This window comes from Photinus pyralis, unplaced genomic scaffold (genome assembly GCF_008802855.1).
Source record: "Photinus pyralis isolate 1611_PpyrPB1 unplaced genomic scaffold, Ppyr1.3 Ppyr1.4_LG6, whole genome shotgun sequence".
In the NCBI taxonomy this organism is placed as follows: domain Eukaryota; kingdom Metazoa; phylum Arthropoda; class Insecta; order Coleoptera; family Lampyridae; genus Photinus; species Photinus pyralis.
Genome location: NW_022170663.1, coordinates 29,072,582 through 29,095,422, shown reverse-complemented (window position 1 = coordinate 29,095,422; position 22,841 = coordinate 29,072,582). Strand labels below are relative to the sequence as shown.

Here is a 22,841-nt window from a genome sequence, read left to right as displayed (position 1 = left end):
CGTTTCCAAAATCAAATTAGTATGTGTAGAATATTGTAAATGCAGTCTGATTGCCTGAAATCATGATATTGTTAAATTGTTAAGTCAAAAGACCTGAAGGTATTAAAAACGACAGACTTATTGCCAAAACGACACGTATATTTTTTTTATTACAAAATATCAAGTTGAATACATTTTGGCACTTTGGACAAAATAAGAATTATCAAATAATCTTTCTGGGGCAGAGAAGTTGTGCGCTAAAATAGTCTGCATTGATTAAATATAACGGGTTATTTGTTCAGAGTTACCTGGATTGATCCAAAATAGGGTGAGATCTGGATATGTGCATAATAACAGAGTGTCGTTGCACAAATGTTTTGTTGCATATGGGGCATGCAAAACAATGTTTACCTTCGCATTCATATTTGAAATGTCGAGAAAGGCTGGAGTCGTGCCGATACTGTCTTCCACATTTTCGACATGAATGTAACTTTTCTAAAAGTTGATAAACATTAATCTTTTATGTCAACTTGTGCGGTGAAATAAAATTAGGTAATCTAGTGTACACCCTCAATACACCATAAAAACAATCGGAGTAATAACATGTCAGAGTTTTAATTATAAATTATTATTTATTATAAATCATAAATTAATTCGTGTTTTGGTCAACATCCGTCTCACAGAACGTCGCATGCACTGTTTTAATGTGCATATTTAAATACCAATTGTGTCTAAATTTTTTGTGGCAGACAGCACATTCAAAACTTCGAGCAGATAAACATTCATATTTGCAATGTCTCAATAAACTCTTCTTGTATTTGTACGTTCTTTGGCATAGATTACATTTGAACAATTCTCCAACTGCTCCATATAATATTACATTTTTTGGATTTACACAAAAATTACCCATATCTACAAAAAAACTTAGTGAAAAGACTTATCTCGATAGCCAATTATCGAAGCTAATTCCAAAGCGACTACAAATCATACTTGTATAAACTGCAAGATTATGCTTGATCGTCCTTAAGAGGGACAATGAACTCTCTCCGAAAGAGAAACATATTCACAACCATTAAGAACTAAGACTGAAAAAGTGCAAAATGTATACAGTACCTATTGAAATTGGCAAATGAATAATAATAGTAGATTCAAGTTAAGATTTTAAATATACCTACGCATGTATTCCCTTTTTAAATATGTGTTACATATGTAAGCATTTGGAATAGATTGATTCTATTAGATGATACCGATAAGAAGAACGCCGCAAATATATGAACGCAATCAGGCATACGCCAAGTACATAAATTATAGATGATTTGTAATTGGAAACACAAATTAATATTTAGGTATACACATTCAAATTGCATATGCATAAAACAGTTAAATTTAGATCGAAATTGCCTGTCTTATATAAAAAAAAGTTTATTAACCTAATAACAAATAAATAAATAAATAATAAAGAGCAAGTGATCAAACCTGACGAAAAAGTCTTTATTGGCATGCAAAACGCAAACGAACAGTTTAACAGTTTAAAGGTAAGTATTTGGAAAAACCTCTCCTAACACACCTATTTAGTGTGTTTAAGTATCGTATGAGTGCGTAGACTACTTTTATGCCAAAAATTTCGACCACACATAGAACATTTAAATTTTGGAGTTTGTCCACATTCATATCTAATGTGAAACTTGATTTTTCCCTTATACTTGTAAGAAAATCCACAAGTACAACATTCAAAACGTCCTTGGTTGTTAACTATGAAGTCACCTGAAACACAGACTTGTTAACAAGTTTCTAATCGTCTTAGATTACACGAGGCGGCCCCACATTACATGGCAAACTAGACGAACGTTGGTGATGCGGCGAGTTTGCCATATAATGTGTACGAGTGGCACATGGCCGTTCGCCTAGTTTGCCATGTAAGGTGGTAGGTATTGAAAAAATTGTTTAAGGTCGTCAAATAAAAATAACATTACATTTAAACATCATTATTAAAAAATTTATATATTTACAGTTTCTGATATTTTGTGCACCTTAACATGTGAGATTGTAAATTAAATTTTCTTTTTGCTTTGAAGTCACACTGGCCACTAGGGCATGCAAAAGAAGGTGATTTTCCACATTCAAATTTTGTATGATTGTACAAAGATCCAGCGTGCTTGTATTTTCTGTCACAATTCATGCACATGAAGTGACCTGTAAAATGGTCAAATTAAAAACTTTTTCTATCACGCAAAGGTACTCACTTCATTGCAATAGAGAGATTGATTCTTGACGAGTTGAAATGAACACGATTAGTAATATCACAAAATGAAATTCAAAATCGAAGTGAAAATTCACACTAAAACTTCATATAAAATGAGTTTATCGTTCTTTGTTTAAACTAGTCGGCATGACTGAATGTTTCAGCTAGTTACCTTTTCGTTGCGGCATAGTGTACAAGGTGGTGCAAAAGGAACGCATAAATTTCAAAGTATTGTAGATAATTTTATTTATTTCATACTATCTAGTAATCGCCGCTTTCCCAGCCAGACTGATTTGAGTCTGGTAAATCGTATTTTACCAGACTGAAAATTTTTACCAGACTGGAAATTTTGCCTAGCAACCGCAACTGACATCCATCTAAACGTGATATTTGATTGATTGATTGATATTGATATTTGTCAAACTACTGTCAGATCAAACAAATCAAGTGATCGACTTTTGCTTTTATTTTAATGTGTACCTACCTACAACATTCTAATCAAAATGGTATTTTAATAGAAATAGAGCAGTATGAAATAAAATGTTTTACATTATTTGTATGTTAAATCAGTTAACGTTACTCGTTTCGAAATTCCTGCCTCGGCTACGCTTCGGCAGTAAACATCTCACTCGTTAACGTAAACCTTGATTTACCATACTCATATGTAAATAACTATTTCATCGTATAAGAAATTTACTTACCTATTTAGAGCAATATTTTTTCTAAGTAACTAAGATTTGAATCTTGAATATTAGATCAGAAAGATGTCATTCATAATAAAACTCTTTCTTTAAAATTCTGGTTTGGTTTTGTTTCCTGTGAAACGGCAGAAATTTCTTCATTGTAACCTTTAGATTGTGGAGTGAATGGGATTTGGGGTACTTGGATTTCAAATAGCCCCAAAAAGTCTGGTGAACGCGTGGGCCAGTGATAATTAATTAATTGCGACAGCGAAAATAAGACTATGCGCCATTTCTGCTTATCTAGAAAATAACACCGCCTCACTTTATTTTACCACGTAACTCAGGTTACCCTACGCACCGAAATCAACGAGTTCTTTTTACGCGACTTTGTATATAACGTAATGACAAAATGAATGCATTCTCATGATTTTTTTATTAGAAATTGAAAGAAAATCGCTTATTAATACCCATATAATAACAACAGGTTTGTATCATTATTACTATATGCTGAACACCTATACTAAAACATACTTTAAAAACCCTATAAAAATAGTAAATTTAGGATCAATTATAAAAAAGTAGCGCTATAACGAAGTTAGCACTCTATCTAAGAAATAATACTAAAAAAGCTAACAATACGGAGTGTCCCAAACCGATTCGGATTGCGCGAGTATAAAGGCGACGTTACACGGCGTGTGAAGTGTCATGCCAGGAGTGTAAAGTGTCGTATAGGTCGGCGGGAAGAGTTTCGGGCGGGGTGACCTATCGCGTCGATAGGCGGTAAACTTTGAACACTTCAAAGTAAACACGCCGCGCGCGACCTGGAATGGCGTGCGTATGCAATCACCCGGCGCGAGGTCTTCAAGTATAATATGTGGAACATTGGCTCCTCACGCCACACTCCAGGAGTAACACTTCACACGCCGTGTAAGGCTAGCTTAATAGTTGTTATTGAAGATTGGCCAACGCTTTTCGCGCTGCTTAAAATTTCTAATTTCAGGGCCAATTAAGTTATTTAAAGAAAATTTTCAAACTATAACAGTTGAATATGAAATTAAAAATTTAATCTACTCTCTATCTTCAATAATAACAAAGTCGCCCATGCAATGTCACTCGATCAGGAACTCGATAACAAGTTACAAACTATATTTAAAACTCCTACAATTTAATAAAATTCACGATCGAAGAATTTTTGTGAGTGTGTCGACGGTTAATATTAAAAAATCATGTGTTTTCAAAATCTGTTTTTACCAAACTGCAAAATTCGTTCGAATGAATCCTTTCGATGTGTCTCCTCATATGAATCTTTTGTTTAGCTTTATACTCGCAAAACGAACATTTAAACCTGGCTTCTTTCCCGCACTCCCATTTCCTATGATTTCTTAAGGAACTTCTTAATTTGTACACACGCCCGCAATCAGAGCACGCAAATCCAGTATCATCGTTCGATTTTTTATTTCGATCCCCTGTTACGAGTTCACAGACAGGCTTTTTAAAGTTTTCTCGCATTATTAACATTGACATCGAAAAGTCTGGTAAAGTAGCACCAAATTTAGCTAAAGTGAAAAAAATTAAAATTAATGATTAGGCGACAAATCAAAATAGCATAAACGGTTGATAATACCATATACCCAAATTATTTCATGAGAAATCACCATTACCATAGGCAAACGCTACAGTTAGTAATAAAATAATAAAAAGTACAAATAATAAAAAATATAAATTAATAATTATAATTAAAAGTACAAATAATAACAATGATAATATACCAAGTGTTTCTTTTAATGAAAGGGACAATATGTACGAAAATAATTGGTATCGTTATTGTTTAGTATTTTCTATTAAATTGATTAGTAGACTTACATGCATTTACAATAATTTTCAGTTGACTGCGCCATTCGCGGCATGAGTCTATTCTAAAAATATTTTATTAAATGTATATAAAACCGAATTAAACAAACAATCCCATTTAAAATCTACCTAATTGTTATCTTGTATTATTAAGCTTCAAATACTTAGGATTCTAAACTTGTACGTGGTACCGATAGTAGATACACAGTGCAGCTAATTTCCTTTGATAATACCTGTGGACCAGATAGTAACTTTAACCAAGTTTGTAATTTTATTTTAAAAAATTCTATCAGAAAACGTTTCACTTTTACTTTCACAAATCGAGCCAAACCAAAAAGATAAAGAGATGCATTAAATTCATATGTTCATTCTCTCCACACAGGTTTGATCATGGGACGACACTGGAGGTGCTTTCAGTAAAGCTACTAGCTGTTTAGAGCACCAAAAGCAATGCATTTCAGTATATCATTCCTTGCTAACAGCGCATATCCAGTACAGCAACAAATAATTCTAATAGTAGACGATTGCATATTAAAATATAGACATTAATGTTTAAGAATATGGTGTGTACGCAAGCTACTTTTCTTCCGGAAGGCACGATGACAAATGCTGCACTCAAATCTAGGAAGATCACTGCACTCATTTTTGACATGTTCGACTACGCTACCTTTATTTTTGTACGAGGCGCCACATGTACAGCACATAAACCTCCCAGTATTATTCAATCTATATAATCCACCTGAAACAATGTGGCTTCAGTACAATACTTCACTACGAGACGATCATTCCGCTCCATAAATAGGCTTCGTATGCCGAATTTATAATTTTATTCGTACAATAAAAGCTACAATGCGTTATTACATGACATTTCGTTTGGTAGCATCGACCGAAGTATCGACGCTGTAATCCTTATGCTTTTTTAGGACGTGCTGTTTGACATTACCCTTTGTTTTGGATTTGTAAGTGCATTCTGGTATTGGACAAGGAAACTGAGGATCTTTCCCGCACTCGAACTTTCTATGTGAGTATAGCGATGTTATGTGAACATATTTCCTTCCACAAGCCAGACAAGTATACATTTTCAGCTGAGAATTCCAACTTTGGCGTGCTAAAAAGACACAAGTAAACAAACATAATTTCAAAGTTTCGGTACATTTATGATGGTTGAGTGTGTCTGTGGAAATAAAACCGAAAGAAATAGAACAATTTATTGTATAGGCAAAGTTTTAGTAGCAGAATGTATCTTCATATGTTTAGTGGTGTTTGATTTTTGATGAAATCTTCTACCACATATATTGCAAGGAAACTGTGGTGGTTTTCGACATTCAAATTTAATATGGCTGCGTAGATGGATTTTTCGTTTGTAACTTCTACCACACTGACTACATGTAAATCTAGCACCTAAAAATATATTCAGTAAATAATTTAATGCAACATTAAATCAAACATTAACGAAGACCTCTCATATATTAGTATTGCTTACTCGTAACATTGTATGGGTAATTACCCCGGTATCCATTGATTCTAAATAGGAAAGGACAATTGGCAACACAAATAACTGAAATAACACATAAGGATTTGACGAAAATTAACATGTTACAAATCTTTTGACGCTATGGAACATTTTTCAACACGCTTAACTTTATGCTCCTGTAAATATTTTTTGCCAATCAAATTTTGGAATTCAGTTCTGTATAAACTGTGATTAAGAAATTGCAATTAATTTTTTGGTTAAAATACAAACTCATTTTTAAACAAATAAAAAGGAACAGAAGATACTTTTGAATACAAGGATATATAGGTAAAATGTTCGGTTTACCTATTCGGCGAGCATTACCTACTTTTGTCCATGACCGTATATACAGACGGAAAACCTTCTTTAAACGGTGTTCAAACAATGATCGAAAACGTGGACGTGATCAAATTTTAACATGTCCTAAAAATGGTGATCTCAATCGCTACCTATAGCTTAGTGTAAAGAATAGAATAGTGAGACAACCTCCATGTACGTTTTGGAAACCGCATATTTAAGAGTTATAGATGTCGCGTGCGTGTCAATATTACCATCCACTAAAGATTGTCGGTAAAAAAATACAGATGCTTTTACTCGAAATGATTACGCTACTCAACGCTACTACTGTACAGAAATCTGCAACATGAACGATACAATTAAATTACCGCTCTTTTATAGCAAGGTACACAGCACAATCAAGCTATTGTTCATGAGCGCGGGTATGCGATGATGTCATGCTGTATAAGATTACAATAAATTCTGTATACACACTTCATTATTTTTGTTGGCAGACTTTTAATCTCCTTCCGTGTTGATAGTCGCTTTCAATATTTATTATGATTTATAGTTTACTTAATACATATACATTTTAGAGCAAAACTTCTGCATATCGATCCGAAACTCGAATCAGAATTCCAAAATTTGCTTCAAAACTGTGTTGAAATATTATTCGTATAAAAATGGTACGAAAACTCAAAAATTTCATAATCATTGTGTTTTAATGTCAGATAATAAACCTTCTTATAAAAAAAATTTAAAGCTCTATACGGAACAACTCATACCTTACGTTCTGAATTCCATAATCTTGAATTACGTTTGTGTCCATCCTTTTTACCGCGCCATAATTCGGAAACAAAGGCGAATTTTGAATTCCGTTTTCGGAAACAGTTAACTAAGGGCTACAGTTCGTCGACATTAAACAGACAAATGGTTAGCTCATGTCAAAGCAAGCGCGTACGCTCAGGCATTAATAGTGTAAGAATAACACTATTCGTATAATAAATACTGGCACTGCCAAATTTACCATGACACCACTGACTCAACAATATAGAAACTATTAACTATTGGACAGCTTTGAAAATGGCCTGCTGTATTTTGGTCGAAACATGTGCTCGAGGTAATTGTTCATATTTTCAACAATTATACTTGATGAAGATTACATCGTTTTGTTTATTTTTGTGAACCTGTACTTTTTTCAGAGATGGACACAATCGATTTTTCATATAGGAATACGTATTGACAGTACTAAAGTGCTGAATTATGTATTGGAAAATTTGAATCGATTTACTTTATCGGAGACTTTATCTGAAAATCTTAATACTGGAAATTTGCAAATACTGGTATAAACAATTTATCTTATTTTGAATCACAATGTAATTATTTCTGAGAGACCTACGATGACTAAATGAGATATTATTACCTGCCTACGATTCAATGTAAGGATGTCACATTAACCCTTTAGGCCAAATAAAGTATTTCCCAATTCTAGAATTTCAGAACTGAGCATCTTGTCAAATATGATATTGGCATTCTATGAGACTATTGAAACGGAGGCTGTATATAATATTGGTAAAAGTACCGAAAGAATTTTATATAATTTATGATTCTTTGGTCTATTTTACGCTACCTATCTTCTAATGAGGGTGTAAGCTTAAAATCGTAAAACACCCGATACCTAAAATACAATGTAATTGTGAGTCGCAGGACGCGGACTAGAAACAGCTTTGCAAATGTAATAGATATTTAAATACCAGTATGTTTTTTGAATGCAAGAAAGACGTATATTTTGCATAGAATCTTCTCGCTGGACGGATCCTTTTACGTTAGGAAACGCAAATTGTACACGCAGAAAGGCGTTTTAAAAAGTATAGTGCCACAAACAGTCCTCACTTTTGAGAAATGGATACAATAATGAAAAAGTGTATGAAGGCACCTAAATATTGTTATTATTAAGCGGGTTAGCTTTAGTAAAAGCGCCCACCAGTTCTCAAAACGTACCGACTATCTTATGGGCAAAGAGTACCTAATTAAGTATTCTTTGGTACGGCCGACAGTTATGCACTATTTCGAAACAATAATGCCAATAAAAAAATCCGATTTTTGCAACAGTAAATTCTAAATTTTTTTGTAAATGGTTATACAATTCCAGTTAGGTATTCTGAAAATTTTACGCCCTTAATAAAATTACGTGCAAACGCATGCTTTGTCTCCCTCGCTACGGCACTTGTACGTTTTTGCTATTACGTCTATTACGAGAATCCTATATAATAGTGTAAAAGTGGATTTTTTGCACTACGCCTGAATCGACTGAAATGATCGTAATTTCACCTTAAAAAAAATAAAAAGTGGACTTTTGCGCTCCTTATATCTGTCTGAGTCATAAAGGCTCCGGAACTACACCACTTATATACTTGGTATTGGTGCAATTCGACAGAAATTAAAAATTATTTCATGTTTGTTTACTCGTTGGCATGAATGTCCATAAGGGCTATTAAAATCGAAAAAACAAATTTGAAAGTGCACTCTTTGCCTCTTGCTTAGCGGCTTAACGAATTTTTCACTTTGTGCCTTTGCACATGTTTCATTATATCAACCAACACAACCCCAAATGAATACTAAAATTTGATACTATCCTATTCCTGCACCGAGGGATTATAGCATACAGCAGCACTGAATTAAAAAATCCCAATTTTTATATTCAATTATGATAGTTGCATAGGTGTATTGTAGTGAAAATACCTCGAACAACACGTGCTCTACATCTTTTACTTTTAGCGCTTTTCTCGAAGCAAAATGTCAAATAAGGCCAGATAAACAGGAACAGTAGCCTAATGCTTAACGTAACCTTCACCTTACTTTTAATCTTTATTTGCAGAATGTGATTTAAACTGAAGGCAGTTAAAATAAAAGAACAAAGGAGCATTATTTCGCGATCTTTTTAACTACATCTTTCTCTTTCATATGTAACAACCTGAAATGAAAAATTATAATAAATAGATCGTTGAAAAAAGCGTCACCTTAACTCGTGTAGTGTAAGGTGGGAATGTAATGTGGAAGGTTTGTAGCATGAGTCACTTTTATAATCCGTGACAGCAACGCCCTCCCTCCCGATTGTCGCGTCCAGAACTAAAAATTCTCGATGTCCAAATCAGTTTCCCTTTTCCTTCGTAAGGTTGTTTCACTATTCTATTCTTTACACTATGCCTATAGGTACCACCTGCCACATTGGCCGGACGCATCGCTTGCACCTCTCGCGTCGCACGCTTCCCATCGCCCACGTAGGACCGAAGGACGCTCTGGACGCCCGCTTTTTGTCGTTTACGTAGGCCGAAGGATTAGTGCTGGGTACAAACTCTAGTTGGGTTACGAATTTGGACGACGTTTCCTTCTTACATTAACTCCAACATTGGGCTCAAGTTGCAGGATGGAGAATAGTATATTATTCAACGAGTGAGAAAGTTGGCAATTATTCACGAAGATAAGATTTGCGCCACGAGTCGAAGACGAGTGGCGTAATTTATCTGAGTGAATAATGCCTTTCTCACGAGTTAAATACTATACTTTTTCTACTTGTATTCAATAATTACAGTAATAATAACATTATGCATAATGGTTTTATTATGTCATCAAACAATTGACAAAATTAGCAATGTACGTAAAATCCGGAGAAGTTAGAATTATATCGTCGTCACTGCTCATCATGATTGCACTACTGTCCATTTTCACGTAATTTTCACAAAACTGATTTCTCGTAATTTGTTTGATTGACATTAATGTTTGACAACTGAATTTATCACGATCCGAGATCTTGATTTTTGCTACACACATGTTTCCAAGGCAACCCTACAATGTGAGCAGAAGAGTAATGACAAACTCGGAATACGATTGGCTGACAACAGTTGAATAATGAAAACATATTGAATAATAGATAACTTTCTCAATTAAAAACGCATCAGTATTCTATCTATTATTTAATATGAGTAGAAAAAGTACAATAAATTGGTTTTTATAAAGATAAGTTTGTTATTAAAATTATGTCGAGGTGATTTGTATGATAGACATGTTCAAGCACAAAAATAGAATATTGATCAAACTGGAACCAGATTTAAACGCCCTACAGACGATAGGCCTTGTCGTTTCAACTTGCCGTACGACGTAATTCCATAAAAACGTAAACGATAATGCTACACATGGTACGATTATCGTAGGTAATTCCATCAAAATTACCGATAATTTTTTTGACAGCATGTTGTCTAAAAACTGCATGAGTTCATATTTTCATATTTTGGCGAAAGAGCCCGACACCGAAGGTGGGAGGGCTCTTTTAACAAAATATGAAAATGACCGAATGCAGTTTTTTACTGACAACAGGCTTGAATAAAAAATTATCAGGTTTATTTTGATGGCCGAGTGTAATTTTGGGGAATATTTCCCGAACAAACATTACTTGTCAAATTGACGTTACCTACTTATAAATTGTCGGCGTACTGTATTATCAAAGTGTCCATTGGAGTTGCCATGGATATGAACTATGCTCTTTCACTTTCTATAATGCAATTACTTATTAATTGAGCGATAATTGCACACACCTCATATGGGATTTATTGCATTTATGAGGGAAATAATCGTTCAAACGGTAGCATCGATCCAAACTCGTACGATAAGTCATACGACAAATCGTACCGTCTGTAGGGCGTTTAAGAAAATTGTCTGAAAGTGAAGATCTTAATTAAAACAATTCAGACCCAATTCTGCTGCTCACTGACACAGATACGAGTTTTGACTTCCAGCAAATACCTACTAAATATTATGACTAAGTTTCCTGTGACGTAAAAAATTTCCTTTTTGATATGATTTGTAGGAGCATATATCGCACTTAAATTTCGGTTCTTGCCCGCATTCATACTTTTTGTGGTTATACAGTGATGTATGGTACTTGTATTTTCTTCCACATCTTTCACAAGCTACAGTTTCTGGAGCAGGTGCAAATGTAAAAAAACCTAAAACAAAAGAAGTTTATTATATAGTAATTACATAAAAACTTTGCATAACAGAGCGTAAATAATCTGTTAAATGTACCGTAATTTGGTAAAATAGCGTTTAAGACACATCCAAATGTAGCTAAAATTTTCTTGCAGGGACAATAGAATGAACTGTCGCCATGTGACGCTTTAGATTTGACTTTCTCAGACAACGAATGTTGCAGTTGTTAAAATCACAAAGAAAACCCTGTTTTCCACAATCGTATGTAACGTGAACGTTATACGACACGCGTTTAGTATACGCTTTTCCACATCTTTTACACACCCACACGTTATTTTCCAAGTCACCAAGTGAACTACCTAAAACAACGAATTATTTATTACCAATCTAGTTTTATTAGCATTACAATAAAAGAAATGATTATCGTACAGGAAAAAATTAAGACAATTGTAAATTGAAAGATGCATGGACAGTAGCCATGTGTCGCTGTAAATGGTACTTTCTAGAGCACGTGTAATTGCAGTTCGAACATTTAAATCCTTGTGGCCCACAATCATAACGTACATGCAAGTAATATGAAATCTTTTTTGTGTAGGCTTTCGAGCACTTAGGGCAATACCAAACAGTTGTCGAAGGATTGGAACCTACAAAAAAATAATTAAACTGAATTTTATATTAAACTTATTAAATTACGAAATGTAAGCAGTTAATAAATGGTTGGCGTTCGCGGATCTATTCTGGCCCCCAAACGCATAGTTAAATAAACCTGTAACAAATATAGCAAACGAGCTCCTGGGCCACTGAAAAATTAATCCTTTCTTCCTTGGGTGATGCTAAACATAATGCTGAAAGCAGGATTGGAAAATCCAAAACCGTTCGCGAATTATATGTACAAACCGGACGGAGTTATCATGTACACAGATTGACGGACAGAAAGTTCAAATGACCAAAATTTAATCAGTTATAGTCTATGAGCTGACTACAGAAAAATATTAGTTATCGTAACATGGCTGATTTGTATCAAGTATTCTGATACATAGGCAAGTAGAAATCGTCATGCCTGTCAGCGAGATCACGTGGCTTAAGGCTGGGAGGGGAGGCAAATATGTCATATTTTAAGAAACCTTCCGATTTTCGACTATATTTACTCTGACGCCTTTATTTTGAACCAGACGCAAAAAGTGTACCTGTATGAGACTTTTTTGTACAGCTTTTTTTGATTTAATATTTTTCGCTTTATATGCTGCCTACTTTTCGAGAAAATTTCAAATTAAAAAAAATTATAAAATAAATATCTTAACTTTTCAGACCTTGACTATTGTCTAACTATTACCTACTGACCAATCAACATTTTTAAAAAGGAATTCTTTTACGAAATGTAATACATTCGAATCGGTAGCTCATAAATGATATATACTTCATTTCGACCTCGTTGTGAAAGTTTATGTAAAAAGAAAACCGATTCCGCCGATTTTGAAACAAACCATAATTTCCTCTAATTCTTCTCATATTCGCTATTTTTATTATATCAGCCCACCCGATACGTTCTATCGACAGCATTACAATTACTCTGGATTCATGTAAAATATATGAAACTACTTAGTTTAGTCTTGGTTGAGATTCCTCAGGCTGTGATCTTCGAATTGTGGCCGCTTACTAAGAATTGATACGCGGACAATAACTTCTGGCTCGTTGAATCCTAGGTACATAATGATATTTAGAAGATACCTACTTCCTACATTTTACTAACTTCAAATTGCAACCATATGTAATAGGGGTATAAAATCAAACGTGTTGAAAAATTATGCTATACATACCAACCACAACATGAAAATTTCCACATTATCGTTCGCTGATCATTTATAAGTATGTTATCAAAATTCGCCTCAATAATTGCGTAAAGTTTTGTATCATGCGTAAAGTAAGCATTCGACATGAGTAACTACACTTTCAGTAGCAGTGGAAAAATAAGCTGCAAATGATGTGTTTTAACCGGTTCAAACATCTCTTGGGAATGCAAGCCGCATTCTTTGAACGACAAAATTTAATACAAAACGCAAAGAAAATCCATGAGAAAAAGTAACAATATAAAATTGTAAAACAAATCCATTATTCATGATTAAAGTACTAACTTTAAAGGTGGCTGTACAAAAAAAGATTTTATTTCTTTTAAAATGAATGTATTATTTACATTACACTTAAACTATTTACATATACGATGGTATCTTCACATGCAGAATAATAATAAAAATTATGCGGTGACCGTTTGACTAGTCACCCTAGCCTATTGCTTAAAAAGGACAATGACAAAAGAACTAGTGGAATGCATGAAGACATTCAAGCAATGATTTGACTGTATATAGAGCAGTACATGCGATTAGTATCGAAACAAAACCTATCAATAGCTATAAAATTAATCCTCGACATCTGCACACCATGCCACGTAATAAATATATTTACAAAGCAATTACAATCATGGATATCAGCTACGCGTTTCCGAAAAAAGAATTACTAATACTGACAGTGAAAAATAAACACGCTATTCAAATCAGTAATAAAAATGGAAACACAAATTAGAATCCTTTTATTCTATTCCTAAAATGAATGCTGATAACGAATACAGAAAGACCTCATAGCACACTAGTACCTGTTTTTGCCATCATTATATGTCGCAGGATAATTTATATCAAAATTTAAAAATATCACAAAAATAATATGGAGCCTTCATTCAGAACGCTCCTCCACATGAACAAACACTTAACGGTTAACACATGCCACAATCTTATGTGTCAATAAGTGACGTCTAAAATTTCCTTTTATAGGTGATTTATACGGACAAAATGAGCAAAAATATTTTGGACCTTTACCGCACTCAAATTTTAAATGGTTTCTTAATGAGGATCTATACTTGTAGATTTTTCTGCATTTCAAACACGACACGGACATACCTAAAAACAAGTGAATTAGAAGTAGTGAAAGAAGAGAATGACAATATTGTTCTATAAAAGACATAAGCATATCATGCTTAACATACATTTCGATTTTCCTGGTTCCGCCGTACCAACGGTGCTGCAAATCGTGGATGGTAACAATCCGATATGATTTCATAAACAATGTAATTTGGTTAGGTGATAAAAAAAAACAATTTAAACGTTTATTCATAAAAAAACATCGTGGCTTAAATGAGAAAGTAAGCGAAATCCATATTAAAATATATTCTCTAATTTCTAATTAACTTACACAATTGTTAGTAACAATGAATATTCCTACAGTTTTACATGAAAATACGATGCATTCATTTTTCAATTTAGTTAATATGGCCACAAATAGATCCAATTCATTTACAATAGGACTGTAAGAAGTGCCTCTCCTGTATGTGTGTTTGAACTTGATCTCTTCGTTTAAACTTTTTCGAACAAAATGTACACGGGTATTTCGGCTCTTGTCCACATTCATGATACATGTGCCTTCTTAACGTTTGTTGAGATTTATACGTTTTTTGACAATTGCAACAAATAAACGTACTTTTTTCGAAAAACGTTTCGTTATTTTTCGACCTTACTGATCTACCTACAACGTTATTAATGTTAAAATTGTTTTGTGTTTGAGTAGGCGAATGAAAAAAAATATATCCAAATCTTAAAATCAAACAGTAATAAAGAAAAGTATATAGAAGTTATTAGTAAAACATGAGTCGACTGTTGATTCGATATCCACTATTGGATGCTTAAGCTTTTTAAAACTAGAAATGTTTATGGTTTCATAGATATATGGGTATAAAGTTACGAGTTTCGTTCAAGCAGAAAAGACAACGGTGTCGCACCAAGTGACGAGTGTGCCGTACTCGATCGTGAGCGGTAGGTGAAGGAAAAGTCGCGGATACTGTCGATACGGTACTCACTTAATAGTGCTCAATTGTTTTGTTACCATTCTAAAATTCTCGCACATCTCCTTTGGTGGTATTACGAGTATACAACCAACTTACCAAGTTACTTCAATACGGGCCACTTTGATACAGAAGGATACTGGAGCTACTGCACAAGGTTAGAACTACTCAATTTATGTGAATTACATAACTAACATACATAACATTACATTTACTGGTAAGTGGTAAACTTCTTCGTTAAAAAAGTGGAGCAAAATGAAGAAGTGTTACACGATTTAAAGCATATCAAATCTCCTCACCAAAATTTTAAACAATTTAATATGCACACTGCAAAATATACTCTTCCGGTCCACGGTTTTATAATTTGTATGAAACAAGCAGAATAAAACAGCTTGACATCAAGGCAGTTTATAATTACATCTCCTTGGAAATTCAAAACGATACATAATGTGCTCTATTAATACTACAAATCAATGACTAGTAAACATGACATTTAAACATTATTATCAATTCTACATTTATAAACAATTTCTTTGTTACTCAATATTAAATGTAGACTGTAGAGTAAATAAAAACATTTAATGTCACAATAATGTAAAAATACCAAGTCGAAATAGTATACACTTACAACTACTTACGTGCTCAAATAAATTAAAAATGAAGTTTATCACACAATACGATCCAAAATAATATTTCAAACTTGTGACATTAATCTACATTGTGAATTCTACTTAGATGTGTAGTTAACGTAGAATTTCTTGTAAACTTTCTGTCACAAATACAACACGAGAAAAGTTTTTCTTTTAGACATTCAAATCTTAAATGACGCACGATAGATCCTTTAGTTTTGTACTTTCGACCACACTGAGTGCAAACAAATGATCCCTGGCTAGTGATTCGATACGAACCTAAAAAAGGGGGCAATTAATAATTATTAACCATCAATGTGATATACATAAAGGACAACTGTTTGGATTGATCCAATTATAATGAAAACTTTGGTGGGAGTGTAATGTAATATTCAAATTCGTGTTAAAATAAGGTGTGAGAAATAATTCACTGACTGGAGTTGGCCCCGAAAGAGATAGACGTATGGGTCATGCCATATTAATTCGGCGTGTCCTAATGTCCGCGGCCTTCCCCGAGTCTAAATTTCGTTGCTCATACCTTATATGTAGAGATGCGCCAAACGCCGTCTTTTTAATTGTACAGAGGACGTGCGCTCGCTTCCTCCTATAGGTACCTATAAAATTGGTAGACAGAACAGACAGGATTACATTTTGGTCATTCATCTGTATATTTCATCTATTGCCAACTTAACAAAAAACCTTACAACTTAACTGCATCTAACAATTTTGATTTTTATGCACAGTGCTAATATGGCGCATCAAACAATATTTGCGACTAAATTTTTGCGTACACTTCGGAAATGGACAAAGATGATTCGGTTTTACTCCGCAATAATATCTTTCGTGAACGTACAACGAGTTTTTAGATCCATATCGTTTATTGCATTTTGAACAAGTATAATCGGCCAATCCTACAAAGTACATAAAATTAAATCAGTGATATTTACCAGCGTATATATCACTAGGTATGTAAAACTCTTTCAGTATAAGAGATCGTTATATACGAATGGATGTTAAATTAGATATATTGAATTAATTAAAAACACCCTGGTTAATTATACATTTTCAAGATATATAATTCAGGAATAGTATCTTTTAAAGAGTTCGAATGATATCGTTTATTTAAAAAAAATTATGAAAGTTATTAAATCTTAGTAACTAAAAACTACTCCAAAATGTTATGAATAATTGCTGCATGTGAACGTAAACTAGATTTACGCTTAAATTTTCTTTGACATAGTTTACATTGAAATTGAGGATCAACACCGCACTCGAATTTTGTATGCAAGGTTAAAGATCTCTTATGTTTGTACGATGTTCCACATTTAAAGCAGGTAAATCGATTGAATTTCTTATTTTCTAACTCCTCCAAACCTAAAAATTCGACAATAGGGTTTATTATTTCAAGACGAACAGCAGTAAAGTTAGACTTAAGCAGAAGATAATGTGATTTATAATAACAGCGGTTTTTATAGTTTGATTAAGGGGGCTTCAAGTATTTCATAAAAATCTTAATTCAATATAAAGTGACTAGCCTTGACAAACACCGTACGGATTTCCTCTTTTACATTATAAATAGGTAGGACTTTGCAATCCCCGTAGAACTTGAAAAGAGAGAAAAGTATTTACTTAGTATCTTTTGCACTCTCTGTTTAAGCAGGACGATATTGGATCGACCATTTTGATTGTAAATCCTAGTCAGTGAAGGCTCTGTGCTAATAACGAACGGTAGCCGTCTTGTCAATCCACTTGCCCACGAATAGTAGACACATAAACAATGTTCCTATTGAACAAAAGTTGACAGATTTGTTGTAGATTTCCGTGCTAAAAGGGTGTGCACAATGAATAAATTTTAAACTGCATTCTTCATTCGTTTCAGTATTTTCAGGAGAATTAAATTGGAAAGATTTAAGTTTATTAATAGTCAACATTAAAAATTGCAATAGAAAAATGTATTTATTATACCCCATTTTAACAACAAATGATCAACCTCTTTCATTAGTATAACATCCTTAAACATATATAAAGATATAAAATAATGGTATGTGTAATAATAATGTTGTGGATACAGCACAAACTAAGTATGTCGTCTTTGCACGTGCTTCAACAGAAGCTCTTTTCGTTTAAACTTTGCAGGACAACATTGACACGTAAACTGCGGTTCCTTTCCACACTCGTACTTCAAATGTCGTTGTAAAGTGTCTTTTCGAGCGTAAACTCTTCCGCACTGCTCACAATCAAAACGTCCGTAGTTCCGAACTTGTGATGTTTTCTTCTTTGGCGATTTAAAATTCTTTCCGTCTAAATCGGGAGTAGTTTTGTTTTCTTCTTTTGTGCAGCTCTGATTTAATAGCCAATCATATAGTAGCAATTTTGCTATACCGAGCTTCGCGTCACTAGGCAACCCTTTATCTTTCTCTAAAATCATTTTAAATTAGTTTGTTGAGTAAATTAGTATACCTTAGTAGACCTTCACCCCACAACTAATACGCTAAGATAAATAATAAATACAAAAATTTACAAAAAAAATAACGATTCAATGTATGTTTTTAATTCTATGTATTTCACACAACACTAAAAAAGACAAAAGTAATGTATGCAACAGAAAACTATTAGTATTATGAAATTGTTTCAAATGTGTTTATTTACTAAATGTTGCTTCAAATTTCCTCTTCTTTTTGATTTAAAATTACAACCAGGTACGGCACAGACGAACTGCGGTTCGATGCCGCACTCGTATTTTTTATGTTGGGTTAATCCATGCCTATGCGTGTACGAGCGGTTGCAAGTATCACATTTGTATTTCCTAAACCGAAGCATCAGACCACCTAAAAATAATAGAATATTAATTTCAGCCAAACTAAACAAATATAACAAACATAATGTGTCAGCAGCGTAAACAAAAACGAAATTCCATTTCCACCAGTAATGTGAATTCTTGAATCCTGCTAATAATATTTTAAACTTTTAACCACGTACATGATAAATTAAACAGCGGGATACTTCTTTATTTTGTTTGAAAATTTACAGGAATGTAATCTATGCGACAGTAAATCATAATTATGTCTAAATTTTCTATGACAATCCTGGCACTCAAATTTTGGCGATACATTGCATTCGTACTTCAAGTGTCTTACTAAGCTTGCTTTCTGAACATATTTTTTGCGAGGTCCACAATTTGGACAAATGTATTCTGCCACAGATTTAATTGTATGTAGCGGGAAATCCAAACCTACAAGCATTAAATTTACATGCACATTCATAACGCTTCCACGTAAAAATAAAACAAAAATTAAATTAAAATATAAAATTATAACATGCATTTTCATCCGTAGCTATGGTATACAAATTCCTGTACATTTCTCTATCTTTGAATGCGCAATAAAATACTGCAACAAAAAATTCCAGTAACAAAGTTTCTGCTTTAATGTAAAATACAGACAAAAATTAAAATCTCAGTACTAAAAATGGAACCTTTAGAACAATAATGCCCAAAATGTTTGCCATTCTCAATTTGGCAACGACCTAATCAATCGAATGAAAACCTCTAACGGCATTTTGGATTTTTTTTAATGCACATTCATAAATAACAAATATACAAAATATTTCGTCAACATAGTTAATAAATTCTTTGTTCTTTACATACTGTAAAGAACACCAAATTCGAAAGATTATTTTGTAGACAACGGACGTAATTTTTGGCGTACTCTGTATATTGAAAAACATATAAAAGCTTTAAAGTTATCCCATAACAAAAATTGGTCACATTATATCTACTATTTTCTGCTGCGCAGTACAAACTCCTTGGGTAACTACATTAAAAAAATTTTTAATTAAGAAACTTCATAGTGCTTCATAATATATTCGAGAAACTACTTTTTCCGGCTTAATTCCGATCGATGACAGTAAATTGTTGTATCAGAAAGGGTCGTCAACGTATGTGACTGTGCTTCAGTCGGTCTTGAAAAGCAATAATGAGCTACTAGCGAGTTCATAATTTTGAGATGTTGGCCCGTCTGTCCATTAGCACGATATCTCGAAAACGAATGGCCGATTACGATGAAATTTTATAGATGGATTCTTGATCAAATTTGTAGATAGAAGTTCGTGAATTGGAAATGTAGGCGAAAAAGTAAGTAAGGTCCGTTTGACATCTTCATTAGTTACGAACCGAATTGCATGAAATTCAAAATGAGCATAGCTTTAGCCATACAATACGTAATGTCCAGCTATAGCCATGCCATTTTTATAAAAAAGTTTTATCGTGCATTTTCTGTTTTGAAAACTGAACAAGCTGTTTTTGACTTTTTGTATACATGAAAAATGATGCTTTATATAAGGAGCAATCAAATCCGCTGTACGAGAAGCACAACTTACAACATTCTTTTAAGGAATTTGATCAGCCATACTTTATTTTCGCTTTTAGACCAATCTCATGATTGAACCCAAATGTTATAGATACTGTTATTATATTACCTAGTAAACTAACTATAATTAGGTGCTAATTAAATGTCCTATTCCCGAATTAAATGCTCCTTTTTTTTAATTATGAACCAGGCAGAACAAAAAAAGGTGTTATAATTATGCCCTTATTGAGCACTCAAATAAAGCAATGTTAAGGATCTCGTTATATTTTTGACAAAATTTCAAAATTATATTAGAACATCTTTTTTTTTATAAAAAAACAATATGCCAACTAAATTACTATATAAATGTATGGCACGATATGAACGATATAACATTCTCCCACCTTTTAAGTGTAACTTAAAATAGAAATAACAAGAATTAAAGATTTAACCTATTTGTTTTCTTCACCAATCTTCCAAGTCTTGTCTTTACTTTTATATCCTCTGCTGGCTCTGACTTATTGTTCGACCCAGACTCTTAATGGGTCGCACAATCTCTTTTTCAGACTCTCCTTTACCGATAACTAAATCTACTTCTAACGGGTAAATACGTTGAATTGGCCTCGACAATTCTCCTTTAGCTGTGCGTAACTTGGCTACACGACACACCCCATCTTTTCCTGGATACAATTCCAAAATTCTTGCTAAAGGCCAATCTGCTCTCTTCTGATTATCGTCACCAATCAAAACCAATTCACCGACTCTAAGGTTTCTCGTGGCTTTATTAGAATTTGCAGCGTAGAACAAAGACCCCAAATATTCAGAGCGAAAACGCTGACGTAAGTCTTTGGTTAACTGCTGACGATATTTCAACTTTCGGCATAAATGTTTACGGGCAATATAATCACAGTCAGGAATGCCGATTTCCGGTACTTCTTGCACAAACATGGATGGAGTGAGTGGAGCTAAATCGTTACTATCAGCGCTCAGATATGTAATCGGCCGAGCATTGATGACAGCTTCACAATCTATCAGCACCGTAATTAACTCTTCATACGATAACGAAATTCGTCCTAGTACTTTTCTCAATAACTGCTTTAACAGACGAATTAGCCTTTCCCAAAATCCACCCCACCATGGAGCTGAAGGAGGGTTGAATCTCCATTCTATTTTGTATGCAGAACCTCGTTCCTGTATCTTATCCCAGTCTAACTTCTTGAAAAGGTTCCCTGCTCCAACCAGATTAGTCCCCTGATCGCTATAAATGCAGGATGGTCGTCCACGTCTCGCAATAAAACGTCGTAATGCATCCAAGAACTTCATAGTCGATAAAGCTGACACTAACTCCAAGTGTACTGCTCGGTAAACAGCGCATGTAAATAACACAATCCAAGCTTTCGGTCCTTCCTGTAAGTATAAAGGACCTGCGAGGTCCACACCTACGACCTCAAAGATTGCAGTATCTCGTACTCTATTTAGCGGTAGCGGCGGAGTTTCCACTTCGACTTTAGTGGCGTTATACCTCTGGCACTTTACACACGATTTTATAACCGTTCTAACTGCTCGCCTGGCTGACAAAACCCAATACTCTTCGCGGATAACATTTATGGTGGTTTGTACTCCTGCATGGTACAAATCTTCATGACGTTGTCGGATCAACCTTTTTACCATTTTATGTTCAGGTCTTAACACTACTGGGCACCTGAAATTATAATTATCAGTACTATTAAACACTTTGGTCTTTAGACGAATAACGCCGTCATCGTCTACAAAAGGGTTAAGTGTTTTCAATCGCGAATCGTCAACACCTTCGAACATTTCTGTCTGTAAACTCTTTAACAACAAAACTTCAGCTGCACATATTTCCCTTACTAATAAAGGTCCAGAAACACGAACATTGTTAGGAACGTGACGTTTATAAACTTGACGTTTAGGAACTTGACTTTTAGGAACACGACAATTATTCACAAAACGTTTAGACCACGCAATACACCGCACGACGGTATGATAACTAGAAACATCGGGATACCACGAATTGTCTTTGATTGAAGTTAACTGTCTTGATAGAAGTACGGGCGCAGCTTCTTCTTTTTTGGTTTTCACCAATCCTTTTTGCTGTTCTCTAGCTACCTCCGTTTCATCAACTTCGTCTGGTGACTTTGGCCATTCTTCTGAATGTTTCTTTAACCATAAAGGGCCCTCCCACCATTTCGATGCTATCAATTGCTTAGCTGAACATCCTCGGGAAGGTAAGTCCGCCGGATTTAATTCACCTGGTACAAATCTCCAGCAACTCCACTCCACCAACTGTCGTATCTCTGTACCTCGATTTTTCACAAATACATTCCAGTTTCCGTCTCGTAGAATCCACGATAGTACAGTTGTGGAATCTGTCCATATGTACACTTGAACATTCTGGTATTGTAACTCTTGAATTACAAAATTAGTCA

The 22,841-nt window shown here is 34.0% G+C and overlaps 1 protein-coding gene across 31 annotated transcripts in view; it reads right to left on the bottom strand.

Moving 5' to 3' along the window:
* Positions 1-22,841, bottom strand: part of LOC116173573 (longitudinals lacking protein, isoforms A/B/D/L) — a 291,506-nt gene that overhangs the window by 206,500 nt on the left and 62,165 nt on the right. Inside the window, exons 5-6 of one of the 31 annotated variants that reach the window (XM_031491129.1) lie at positions 288-474; positions 118-236 (exon numbers count right to left, since the gene is read on the bottom strand). The exons of 26 other annotated variants lie outside the window; for them this stretch is intronic. In XM_031491129.1, coding sequence (XP_031346989.1) covers positions 203-236; positions 288-474 — 221 coding nt within the window. In that variant the 3' untranslated portion in view covers positions 118-202. Of the gene's footprint in view, positions 1-117; positions 237-287; positions 475-4,113; positions 4,461-16,109; positions 16,325-17,975; positions 18,464-18,587; positions 18,874-22,841 lie in introns of those variants that run through there. 4 more of the 31 variants (XM_031491114.1, XM_031491149.1, XM_031491112.1 and 1 more) reach the window with 4 other exon arrangements.